General features: G+C 32.3%; 1 protein-coding gene across 1 annotated transcript; it reads left to right on the top strand.

The window, feature by feature from the left end:
* The first annotated feature begins 5,490 nt into the window (after positions 1 to 5,490).
* Positions 5,491 to 14,036, top strand: LOC134726675 (heat shock 70 kDa protein 12A-like). The gene is made up of 4 exons (XM_063591088.1): positions 5,491 to 5,523; positions 7,033 to 7,251; positions 9,361 to 9,520; positions 12,901 to 14,036. Exons 1-4 carry the CDS (start codon positions 5,491 to 5,493, stop codon positions 14,034 to 14,036), a joined length of 1,548 nt encoding a protein of 515 aa, XP_063447158.1.
* Positions 14,037 to 14,246: the final 210 nt, after the last annotated feature.

Genomic DNA, 14,246 nt, shown 5'->3' with positions numbered 1-14,246 from the left:
ATATAAAAACAATCCTTTAGATATCTCTACATCGGTATGGAATAATGGAAACGGTCCAGTTCAGACAAAGCTTCCGGCTGTTATTCTTTTTGATCCGAATAAAAAATTTCACTCGTTTGGGTTTGAAGCCGAGGACAAATATGAAGAGCTGCTAAACACAAATAAAGCAGATCAATGGTATTGTTTATTAGGATTCAAGATGCAGTTGTATAGTGCTGTAATGGCCGGAGAAGTATTTTTTTAATTTAGTATACCCTGTTCTCTAAAGTTTCATTTTCCTAAATCCGCGTTCTTATTTGTTTCTATAGTATTGATTATGTCTATAAATTATGTGAATCCAATTCAATCAATTTTCCGTAAACACGATATTGCATACAGCAACGCACGACAAGAACTGAATTCAGTTTTTTTTATTGTCACAAATTACGACCTTTTCATAGCAGATTATAGTACACTTTCGGTCACATCATACACTGTAACAGTGTTATATGTCGAAAGTAATGTATGTAATACTGAAAAATTATTACACCAGGGTTTTTAATATCACAAACCAGTCAAACATTTTCTAAATCTTATCAGGTACAAGGAGATCATTCGTACTAATCTTGATATTGTTATGTTCTTTATAAAGCACAAACATGTCGGCATTAAGACAAAACTATTAAGAAGGGATATAGTTACGATGATACTAAAAAGTAAAATCACAAAAATACTGAACTCCGAGGAAAATTTAAAACGGAAATTTAAGTCCCTAATAAAATGGCAAAATCAAATGATTTAACACATCAAACGAATGGACAAGAACTGTCATATTCCTGACTTGGTACAGGCATTTTCAAATTTAGACAAATGGTGCATCGAACCTGGTTTTATAGCGCTAAACCTATCACGAGTATGACGGTCTCATCAAAATTCAGTTATTTTTACAACGATAATAGTCAAAATATCGTTACAGCAGTAATCACTGTGTAACAATCTTAAAACAAACAAACATTTACAAAAAAACACATAAAGCAGCTATCAGATAAAAAAAAAACCCCCACATTTATTGTTTCGCGTGTTTGGCGTCATGAAATGTAAACTTCACATAGGAAGACATTTTGTCGTTCAATGTATATTCAAAACAATTATAATTTCACATTGGGAATGGTGGTGTGCAGGGTTAAAAAATCAAAAGGTATGTAAGAATTAATTTCAGAAACAGACCGAGATCTAAAATTATTCAGAAGTTCTTTAGAATTTTTAAGAATCCATATATGATTCAAACCACTACGCGAGTAAAATAATTTTGTCGTTTGTCGTTCCAAGTATTGTCAAATTTATAATAGAACAATAACATAATGACGTATAATAGATAAAGGCAACAGTAGTATACCGCTGTTCAAAACTCATAAATCCATGGACAAAAAACAAAATCGGGGCAACAAACCAAAACCGAGGGAAACGCATTAAATATAAGAGGAGAACAACGACACAACACCGAAACGCAACAGCACACAGAAACGGACCAAGCAACAGACAATACACCACGAGAATAACAAATATAACATCAAAACCAAATACATGAATATGGGATAGACAAGTACCGTGCCACGTCTTATCTCAAAAATAAGAGAAAACAGAAACGACTCAACGTTAAAATGCAACACACACACACAGACACGAACAATATTATAACAATGGCCATCTTCCTGACTTGATACAGGACACTTTTAAAGGGGAATAAAAGTGCTGGGTTGAACCTGGTTTTAAGGCATGCCAAACCTCGCACTTTAATGGCACAGTTAAATATAACATTGGAATGAAAACAAAATATTACAGGACTACAATACAAATAAAAAGCAGAACATATTAGACAAAGAAAAGCATGATTAATAGATAGCAAAAAGCATCAGGTTTAAAATTCAAAACGCCAAAAACGCGTCTAGTCCACACGAGACTCACCAGTGACGAAAAAAATACAACATTGTACAGCACTGAAGATAAAAAGTTGAAAAGGTTTTGCCAAATACGGCATTGTTTGTATGCCCAGGATAAGAACATTCATATTATATAAAACAATTCACACTATTGCAAACAGTAAATTTTAACAAATGAATATGAAAGAGATATACATAATGAAACTGAAGTAAAAACTAATTACAGAAAACTAAACCCGAATACATAACGCCCAGATATACAAGATCGAAAGTGAAAAAAGTACAAAGCTGTACAGCACTGAAGATCAAAAGTTGAAAAGGTTTTGCTAAATACGGCATTGTATTATGCCCGGGATAAGAACACTATTATATAGAACGATTCATGCTATTGCAACACTATAGAACACTAACATAATGACGTATAATACAACAATAACACAATGACGGGATCTTTAAAAGTACACTTTATAAGAACTAAAAAAAAAAAAAAAAAAAAAAAGAACTAAAAGGTCGCATATACAAAACAAACCTGCAAAAATGAAAGATAATACAAACACATTAACAAGATGTATAAATACCGAGCCACGTCAAATGAATATCACATAAAACAGACGAAACAGTAAAAGAAATATCAATAATTGAACAAAGACAAATAAAAGAACAATATAACACGTGGTTAAGAGGATAAACAACGGCAGTACGCAGAATCTATACACGAATACCATCATGTATTACTTGTGAAGTAAATACGGAATATTGATCAACAAGGTCTTGGTACCTTCGATGAACTTTGTTTTAGAAAAAGGACGAGACGTTCGTTAACATACCCCTTCATCAACTTTCTGCTCAGACATTGGTGACGTTTTACAAAGTCTGTGTCAGAGCAGCAAGCTCTTGAATATGGAATAAGCTGGGAAATGTATATCCCATATACAGGTGACGTTGGTATATTGCTACTAAGGTGGGGGGAATTTATAATTTCAAAACTAAGATCGTCTCGTTTGTCATAGATTCTGGTACTATGATGACTGTGTATGTTAAGATGACTGTGTATGTATCTTACCCTTCCGGAGCACCCCGAGTTTTTGGTGGGGTTCGTGTTATTTATTCTTTAGTTTTCTATGTTATGTCATGTGTACTATTGTTTTTCTGTTTGTCTTTTTCATTTTTAGCCATGGCGTTTTCAGTTTGTTTTAGATTTATGAGTTTGACTGTCCCTTTGGTATCTTTCGTCCCTCTTTTAAGGGCATACGATACAGTTTTGAACCTGTATTTACAAGTTGATTAAAAATTGCATAAAGGCTATTTTTAAACTGATTATATCAATTTTTTAAAACGGCAATTTGTTTCATTTTGCAAGGAGATTATGTGACTCAAATTTTATAAAACTGTAAATAGCGCATTTTTTTTATTTTGATAATCATGGAGCAAAAAATTACGTTTTTTTCCTCTATTCATGACCATTTGATAAATATGAGTTATTTCTGAATAAAAATTGCATATTTTTTAATGATACTTATAAAATACAGAAATTGCAAACTATAACAAAAAGCAATTTGTGTTTATCCTTTAAAACAAAAAAGTTATGTCTCAATTTCGAAAGGAAAAACATGGCCATAAATCCGAGTTTTTAGCAAATATACAAATTTCGACCTCATTTTACTCAAAAAGTAGCACATGAAGGGATATTTTTTATTACATATTTGATTTGATTCGGTTAAAAATAGTCTATATGGAAATTTTAATCAACTTGTAAATACTGGATCAAAACTGTTTCACAGTGATAATGGACGTCATACTTAACTCCGAATTATGCACAAGAAACTAAAATTAAAAATCATACAAGACTAACAAAGGCCAAAGGCTCCTGACTTGGGACAGGCGCAAATGTATGAGATATCAACCCTCCTATACCTCTAGCAAATGTAGAAAAGTAAACGCATAACAATACGCACATTAAAATTCAGTTCAATATGAGTCCGAGTCTGATGTCAAAAGGTGTAACAAAAGAAAATAAATAAATGACAATAATACATAAATAACAACAGACTACTAGCAGTTAACTGACATGCCAGCTCTTGACTTCAATTAAACTGATTGAAAAATTATGATTTCATCATATCTTTTTCAAGCACATTCCTTCCCGTTAGATTAGTATCATACTATCATAAAATATATGAGAAGAACATAACCCGTGTCATGCCAACAACTTTTAAAAAAAATAAATGTGTTTAGTTCCGATGCAAAGACTCTATAAGTGAATCAATATTAAAGCCAGCATATGCAATCTTTAATGACCTGACAACAGTATCATAACTATATCCTTCTTAAAGTCTGTTTAAAGGTTTTGTAAGCTTTTTTTACATTTTTTGCTTTGTAAAGAATATCACCATAAAAGATTGGATGTGAAATAAATACCTGAACGTATAAGATGTTTGCATGTTGAGTTATGTTTACGAATTATTTCCTTATACCGATGATAGAATTTATTAAATGTTCTGACTAGTTTCTGATATCGAAAACCCTGGTGTAATAATTTTTCAGTAATACATAAAATTCTCTCGCTAAAATCGAATACGTTGTTACATACACGAGCGAGTTGAGATATATAAACACCATTAGAATGTGACACGGGAACGTCACCATCTAAAAATGGATAATTAACGATAGGAAATGAAAAATCATCTCTTTTATCATAAATTTTGTACTAAGCTTCCCGCTGATGATATAGATCAAGGAAAGGGCAGTGGTTATTGTTAGTATAAGCCTTATTTAGGTCAGTTCGAAAGGATAAATTTCTTTAGTATACATACCGAAGTCGTCAATATTGTGAGCCAATTTATCATCCAAATATCTAAAAGTATTGTTAAATTTTTGTATCAAATGTTGTTTCGATTGGTCTTTGCTAATTTTAGTCATACATTGTAACTCATAACAATTCAAAAACAGGTCCGCGATAAGTGGTGCACAGTAAGTCCCGTTTGGAATTCCAATAACTTCACGATATACAGAATCTCCTAAGCGAACAAAGATGTTATAAAGTAAAAATTAAAGCGCATATAAAGTACCAAAGCATGTCCAATTGACATAGTTCTTTTGTTTATTGCTACTAAAAAATGACCTAAAAGAGTTTGAACATATGTACTTGCCTTCTGACTTTTAAAATGGCCAATTGGGGATGTGATTTTTTTTTAATAGAATATGAAGCAAAGTGGTATGTAAGGCAGAAAAATCTAAATTTTGAACAGATTCAAAATCACCAATATATGCATGCATTTTATCAAGAACTTCCAACGAGTTTATGACACTCCAAAAGTAATTAATTCCACTATTTTCAAAGGCCATATTTGAACAATTCAATATCAGGTTTTTTATTGTACCAAGTATACTAGTAAGTAGAATAGACAATTTAGTAGTGAACAATGGCTTGACGATGAAACAAATCTATATTTGTAAGGTTTTTTGTGTAGCTTCGAAAGCCAGTACATAGTTGGGACTTTCATTGTATTTGGTTCTGCTTGTAAAGTAGTAGCTAAAAGTTTGTGTTTGTTACATATGTCGTTTTCTGAAAATGAAGTCAGTTGGAATGTTGGAACTGTTAAAAGTAAGCAAATTTTCGAACAGGGCGCACGCTGCCGAACGACCTATAGGGAGCGCTTTCTGGAAATAAAAGTTGTTTTGGAAGCAAAAACCAATAAAACAAATTCATCAGGGTGCAATAATTATAATCTAAATGCCGAGACTAAATCTATGTGTGCCAGTTCTGCCTCTTTTCTTAGTTTACTAATAGTGCCAAGAACTTTGTCAATGAATGTGTATTGTACAGTTACTAGTTGGGGGCAATACAACCATTGATAATACTTCTTAATGGATAACTTAAATGTTGTATCATACGCCATCCGTGAGATTAGAACCCGGAGGATGGTTTTTAGCTACATTCTCTATCGGTGATATGCGGAGGTAAGAAAAAGGTTTCTTTTTAAAGGGGCCAGCTATTGGCCACGCCCGAATCTCTCTCATATGTATTTCTTCTAAGTTAGACTATCATGCTGTTTTGCCTAAATCAAGTTTAAACAATTAAAAGATTAACGCAGACCCATGCATACTTTAAATCCTTTTGTAAATCCATCAAACAATATATACGCAGCTAATTTATTAAACAATGTCTTAACCTTTAAACTTTAATAAGTGTCTTCCCTTACTACATTAGCCTTTATGCTTCCATGCAGAGACTGACGATACTGACTTGGAGTTTTAAAATCTGTATCCATTGACATTGTTTTTAAACTCTTTTCTGTCCGATCGTCACTCCAGTATGTTTCATAATGCTTTCTTTTATTAACCTGAGAGTTTTGTTTATAATTAATTATAAAATAAAAACAACGCTACATGAGCAACCTCGGATCTTAAGCATCTATGTAGATAACGACAAGATAAACGTCACATCTTCGTTTATTGTTGTACAAGAAGCATTTTCCTGTATTCATTTAAGATATGTGAGGTTCTTGTGTTAGAGTTACACCCTCGAAAATATACCTCCATGTCTACTCAACCCCAATTTAATGAGGTGTTTCTGGCCCGTTTGATCACAGGTTAGCCAACGGATATCAGCTTATATACCTGCCCCCAATTTTAAATTATAAAATATACTCCAGTAAACCCGGCGTACTACTAGGATGTGCTGCTCTATAACTGCAAGTGTAAATTAAGATAAAATAGAACAATATATTCGGAATTGTGACTTTAAACTAAGATACTAGCAATTATCTTTTCTAGTTAGTACTTTTCTTATATCATGTAGAAATATTTATACTATTTTCACATTACATAGAAATATAGATACAAAACCTAGAATTTACCCTGACGAAAAATGTCTTCTTACTCTTTTTTAAAATCTCTAAACGCCGATGCACAAAGGGACATTTAGTAATAGTTGACATTTCTGTTGTTAACTTTTAGACGTTATAAGTATATTTTTTTTACAGAGACAACACGATATGTGCCAACTTCTTATCTTATTGTGCCCAAATTGAATTAAACTTACATCATCTTTTTATGAAATTCTTGACTTCATGAGCCGTGAGATCGTATAATTTTTGAAATTTGTTGATAGGATATAAGAAAAGATTTTGAATTGCTGGATGCTGGTAGAAAGAGTATATCTGCAAAAGCTGTTTTTTCTGCTGCAATTGGATTTTTGAAAGACCATTTTGTTCAGCAAATGCAGTGGAGAAAGCTAGGAGCGTTTGAAGACGACATATTTTGGGTAGTATCGGTACCAGCAATCTGGAATGATTCCGCAAAACAGTTTATGAGAGAATCTGCTGAAAAGGTATAGTGTATTTGTGTAAGTTCTGTCTGAATTCGTCTATTACCGTACATGTGGCTTTACATGTGGCTTTTATTAATTTCAGAAGTATATATTTTTGTTATATTCTTCCTAAAGGCTTCCGTTTAAAAATTGAATACACCTTACAAGTTCTGAAGTCTGGAAACTGAAAATCTAAACTGCAGTCTTTAAAAACGTTTAATATATTGATTATCCTGTTTTTGTCTCGATTAACTCAAAATACATCGTTTTAAAAATTTAATATCAAACAGTAATTTTAAACTACATGCTTGTGAAATACTTCAACGGCGCTTCCAATATTTCCTTGGAAATTCAGTTCCTCTGACTACGAATATTTTCTAAAACTACTACTTTAACCTATTTTATATTTATAAAAAAAAATCCACGAATGTAATGAATTTCATTTGAAGAGTCGCTAGCATCGTCAGTAGTTTTGACAATGAGATTACATCATGAGTTTCCAAGCAAAAATGAAGTATGAATGTAATACTGCAATCAATAAGACATCTAAAAAAAATTGCGCTGTTGTTCAATAAAACAATCACTAAAATTGTATGCCTTACCCAGTGCATCATGTAACAGCTATCCTATCAAAGTAAACACTTTGTATGTTATATATTAGCATATGTGATATGTAAACCCTTTTTGTGCTTTGTAACGTCAATTAAATATTTTTTGTGTCCCCTTCATCATAATTTGGCATGTTTTTTTGGGAGAACAAATCCTTTACTACAATTGATTGTCCAATCTTTAAACTCAGATATAAACCAGTATTATTTTATTTGCATCTCTCTTAAAACCTTTTATAGTAAAGTTTTTCTTTTCAATTGGTATTAACTACTCTTCTGTTAAGCACGCATCATTTGGGAGTAAGAATATACATGTAGACATATCGGCCCGGAGAATAATATATTCAATCTAGGTGATGTGTCTTCATGTGGACTATTTTCTTGTGAAATATGATGAAGACATCGACTTACACATCTTTGGGACTCCATCAATTACTGTATATGAATTATCGAATTACTTTGAATGCCACTGCCTCTAAACTACAGAGGAATTAAGAGTTACCTGTAACCATTAGTTCTTCTTTCCCTTAAAACTTTCCCGTTTTTGTTTCTGCACTCTAGCTTAAGTTTTACTCTTTCAACCTGTATGTAACGCATACACAACGATAGAAACCTTAAACTCGCAGACAAATATCTATCTTAAACACATAGGTATAAGAAGGTGCGGTATGCGTGCCAATGAGACAACTCTCCATCCAAGTCACAATCATTATAGGTCAAAATACGGTCTTCAACACGGAACCTTGGCTCACATCGAACAGGAAGCCACAAAGTGCCCCAAAATAATGACTAGTGTAAAACCATTCCAACGGGAAAACAAACGGTCTAATCTATATAAAAACGCGGAACGAGAAACACTTATGAACCACATAAAAAAACGACAACTACTGAATATTTCGATTCCTGAATTAGGACAGGTGCAAACAATGGCAGCGGATTTAAACATTCACTCTTATCTGAAACAGTAGTGTAACATCACTCTATTAAATATCAATAGACCATTTTCAATTTACCGACTTTTGACTCTGTGTTCTACAATTTGTTCGACAGGTAGATAACCAACTCTGTGATAGGGCATTCTTGTACTCGGTCAATTATGAAAAGCCGAAACAAGTAAAATCAAATAGTTGATCGGTACAATGTTTGGGTAAATTTAATATTTTTCGATGATATAAGTCATATATAGATAGCATATAAACAGATGTTATACCAATTACAGTATTGAATTTACTTATTTACGTTGCTTTTGATTGACTGAGTATCAGGATGTCCGACCACAGAAAAGTAACATGTCGAAAAATATTAATTCCGAAGTCAAAAGTTGTTAAAATAAAAATGGACTATAGAAATTGCTTAACCCAATCAATCGACCTATTAACACAAGTGAACATACACTGAACGAATATATTTGACCAATGAAACAATGTAAATACAAATAACATATGTATAGTTATACTTATCAGTACCCATACCAAAAAAAACCATATTGAATTGTATGTAATACGATTATTTTCTTTATCAGGCTGGTATAAAAGGTGAAAAGTTTAGTCTAGTATATGAGCCTGAGGCTGCATCAATTTACGCAAGCCTTCTTCCTGTTGATAAATTAGTAGGAGAAAATGGTACTGTCATTCTCAAAGCTTTTGATCCGGGTCGAAAGTTCATTGTTGTTGATGCTGGAGGTACTATTATTGAAGCTAGACCTTTTTTAATATCCCCCACAGGTAGCGTCGCAGAGGTATGTTGTCTGTCTGTCTGTTTGTCCGTCTGAACACATCAATGAGAAAGTTTGACATTCAGCTTTTTTTGGTTCTTATAACGTGACTTCGTACTTCAAAAGATCCCGTCAGTATGATATTGTTCTATTTTATGTCATAATGATATACAGCTGTATTTCTGTTATGAATTAAAATATTCATTGAAGCACAAACGTCAAAATCATTCAATCGCGTAGTGGAATCAACTATTTGTGGATTCTTATTTATTCTATATAACTTTTGGACTACTAGTATTTTAAATCTCGGTCTATTTCTGAAATTTATTCTTACATACTTTAGAATTTTTAACCCTGTATGATAACATTGCCTATTTCAAATTTTAAAATTGTTTGTATGTACATTGAACGACAAATATATGTGGCGTATAAAATGTTCTTACGTCAGACACGCGAATCAATGAACGTGTTTGTAGATAGATGTTTTTTGTGTAGTGTTAAATTGTTCCTTTTAAAATTGTTACACGATGATGACTGCTGTACCCATATTTTGACAATTTTATTTATTGTGTGTGTTTGTTAGACATCAATGTAAATATAACGGAATTTGATGAGACTGTCATCAAAGTGAGAGGGTTAGCGCTATAAAATCAGGTTAAATTCACCATTTTTTACATTTGAAAATGTCTGTACCAAGTCAGGAATATGTCAGTTCTTGTCCATTCGTTTTGATGAGTTTTGTTATTTGATTTTGCCATGTGATTATGGACTTTCCAAATTGATTTTCCTCTGAATTCAGTATTTTTATCATTTTACTTTTTGCCATCATGTGTACTTTACCATATTGTACCGAAATTCTTGCAGGAGTAATGAGACTTTGATTAATTTTTTTTAGTAAAATGAAATAATATCCACGAACGCAACTTCTTTGAGACCATGGTGATATAGGCCTTTAACCATATGTTAGTACAGTACAGATCGGGGACACTCTCTATAGCGTTACTGTATTGTTTAAATTCTAAATTATTTAAATTTTGTAATTTTGTATGTTCATGTAACATTTTGATTCACAACAAAAAATCTTGTTCCTTTAGGCCACAAAAATTTAATTTCTTGTTCTACGGATTTTTGGACTCCAAAATTTGGGGCGAGCGAGCGATTTGAAAATTTAAATAAAAAAATATTTATTTTGCAAATTCTTGAGGCGAAGCTTGAAAAGTAAAGGCGAGCGATTATATTTTTTTTTTTGTAAACATAAAATAGTAGGTTTCGACAATATTAAAACTTGATTTATCACTTGTACTTTGTTATTTCTTTAATTTCTGAAGTATTTTTTCCCTGTTCACCAAGAAATATTTAAATCTAGTCTATATATGTGTGACTGACAATGAGACAATTCTCCATCTAAGTCATATTCAGTTTGGGGGCAACCCCTTAATGTTATAAATATCCCTTTTTTCATGTTTTATGAGTGGTTAATGTAAGTTATAATATATTTGTTTGTACAAAAGAGCTCACATTTTCTCAAAGAACTATACATCTATCTCGTATTAAATAGTCAAAACATGTAAAAGAATTTTGTAATATTCATGGACTTTAACCATGTTAACACATTTTCTTTAACAGTTTAATATTATTCAAAATAAGTGGACCCCTCTTTTAGAAAAAATTGTATAAAATATGATGTTACTCTCCTCTTTTTGAGTACAAAAGTCTAAGCTTTCAAAGGTTTTGAATAGAAGAACTATACAAATCCTTGGTATTTTTCTTTTCTTTTCTACATCAGTAAAATGACCCCTTGTCTGATGGAAGATTGTTCTTAACCTGATAATAACAAACACAGGTAAAAGTACGACCTTTAACATGGGGCTTTGATACAGACCAAACAACAAGCTATACAGGGCCCCAAAATTATTAGCGTACACAATTCAAACAGGAAAACCAACGATCTAATTTATATATATCCAAACGGGAAAATACAAATGAACAACATCAATAAACGATAACTGCTGAACGACAGGCCCCTGAATCAATCAGGACAGATGGATAGTTTTGTTTCGCCAGCATACAATATAATTGCCGTTGAAGGCAAATCCTTCAGAAGTTCTGTTCTTTATTCTAACAACGAACATATTTTGATAGGGAATATAAGTATGGGGGAAAGAAACCAATGTTTTGTTCTTTTCCGGTATATATTTCTGCTTTTATAAATTTATATCAGAGCACTCCTTCTTTGGATAAATAGGTTTCATGCTGAACCAAATATTCTCACAGATATTTAAGAAGTGTGGTGGTGTGCTTTTATTTTTAAAATCGTAATATACAGGTTAGACTGTGATTTTAAAAACAAATGTTGATATATTTTTATAATATTTACAAAAAAACGGTGCGGGAAATGGACATGATTACAGTTTCGGATGCGGGAAGCGGGAATATAAAAAAAAATAAAAAAAATCTGTTTTGAGAAAAATAGGTGCGGGCGGGTCCGTCGAACAAGGAATCAAATTGGTGTGGCCTTAATACAAAAAAAAAAGATGTGGTATGATTGCCAATGAGACAACTCTCCAAATGACACAGAAATTAACAAATAAAGGTCACCACAAGGCCTTAAACACTGAGCAAAGCCCATACCGCATAGTCAACTATAAAAAGCCCCGAAATGACAATGTAAAACAATTCAAACGAGAAAACTAACAGCCTCATTTATATAAGAATGTAAGATTATTCAAGATTTAAAAATAATGTAAAGAGCACATTAACATTTGTTTTTCGCCAGTAAAAGATCGTTTAATTGAAAAGAATAGACAATTTAAAAAAAAAATGAACACAATCTTGGGGAATTTGATAATTTACCATGTGACAAGAACTATTTCGTTCAATTTTAATGTCAAAGGTCGAGGTCACGACTCTTTTTTTTTCTTTTTTTCTTTATAAGATTTGGACAAATTTTTTATCGTGACTATCAAAAATAATGGGTCAGTAGTTAAATGTAAAGGTCACGGTACCTAAGATTGTACAAAAATTGGGAGAAATATTTAATCTAGACAATCTCTTTTGAGTAATATCTTCACAGTTAAAAAACATATTTTGATTTAATAAGTCCACTAAAGAGAACAAGATTCCAATTGAATTTGTTTTGTTCAGAATATTGCAAAGTTAAAATCTTTCGTCAAATATGTGCCTTGTAGATCAAGAACACCTCTATACATTTTTTAAAGGTCATATGACCAAGGACAAGATTACATTAGCCGTTAATAGACTAAAATTTACGTATATCTAAATATTCTTTACAATAATCTGTTCACATCCATGAATGCATTAATTATAACTTTTCATTTGATACTATAGGTGGTACCATAGACATTTCTACTCAACAAGTTTTAGAAAACGGCGAGCTCAAAATAATACACAGAGAATGCGGTGGGCCATGGGGTGGTGAATGCATAAATAAACAGTTCGTTAATATGCTAAATGAAATTTTTGGAAAAAATGTCCTAAAACAGTTTAAAAAGAACAACGGAGAAGATTTTTTACAACTACTGAGAGATTTTGAAGTAAAGAAAACAATTCTTAAGGTTGATGGCAAAGAGTCAGTAACCATTCGTATGCCTTTAAGTTTGATTGAACTGTTCCTTGATATTGAAGAATCAGACGTTCCAACAGCCCTTGCAAGTTCAAGATTTGATGAAACAGTACGACTTAAACGAGACAAGTTATCTATTGCAGGATCTTTAGTTGAAACATTTTTTTCTGAGACCATACGTAATATCATCGATGAAGTAGTATCCATATTGAAACATGAAAGATGTTCTGATGTAAGTGCAATAATGATGGCAGGTGGTTTTTCAGAGGCCGACACATTACAACATGCAATTAAAAAGCAGTTCCAATCGTTGGAGGTTTTTATACCAACAGATGGATCTCTTTCGGTGTTGAAAGGAGCTGTTTTATATGGTCACAACCCCAATGTAGTATCATCAAGAGTATGTTATTATAACTATGGTATTCAAGTTTCAAAACCATTCGACTCAAATATACACGATCCGACAAAGAAGTACATCTGGGACGGACGCGTATTGTGTTCTGATCTCTTTAATATCCTTTTTGAAATTGATGAAGAAGTACAAATTGGACAAACAAGAACTATTGATGCCGTTGACACATTTCTAACTCGAAAAACAGATCAATATAGACATGATCCAATGACATACCAATTTGTGGTTAGCACTAAAAAGGATCCCTTCTATACTACAGATGAAGGCTGTATGGAACACGGATCCAAAATTCTCTCTCCACCAAATGGAACGTGGCCTCGAAGAGTCAATTGTCAAATATTACTCAAAATTGCTGGAACTGAGCTGATTGGAACGTCTGTAAATAAAGATACTCTTCAAAAAACGTCCGTTAGATTTGAATTTTTGCCGTCAATAAGCAAAAACCCAGATAGAAAGAGGTTGTTTGACCCGTTCTATCTAGATATTTAGCACAGATTTTATCTTGTCAATAGCTAGTGCATGACTGTTAGGTTATAGTATTTTGATAGTTTCTCAGTCTTGGCAAATATTTAAAAAAAAAATCAGCCAACACTTAAAATAACATGTGTAGTACTATGACCCAAAGTAGTAATTCAGTACTATAATAAAATTATGATAGATTTGAATATTATAGTTCATTTTATTTTTATTAGCACACAT

The sequence above is a fragment of the Mytilus trossulus genome, chromosome 7, assembly GCF_036588685.1.
Source record: "Mytilus trossulus isolate FHL-02 chromosome 7, PNRI_Mtr1.1.1.hap1, whole genome shotgun sequence".
Lineage (NCBI taxonomy): Eukaryota > Metazoa > Mollusca > Bivalvia > Mytilida > Mytilidae > Mytilus > Mytilus trossulus.
Note: the sequence above shows the minus strand (reverse complement) of the source record. Positions and strands in the feature narration are given on the sequence as shown.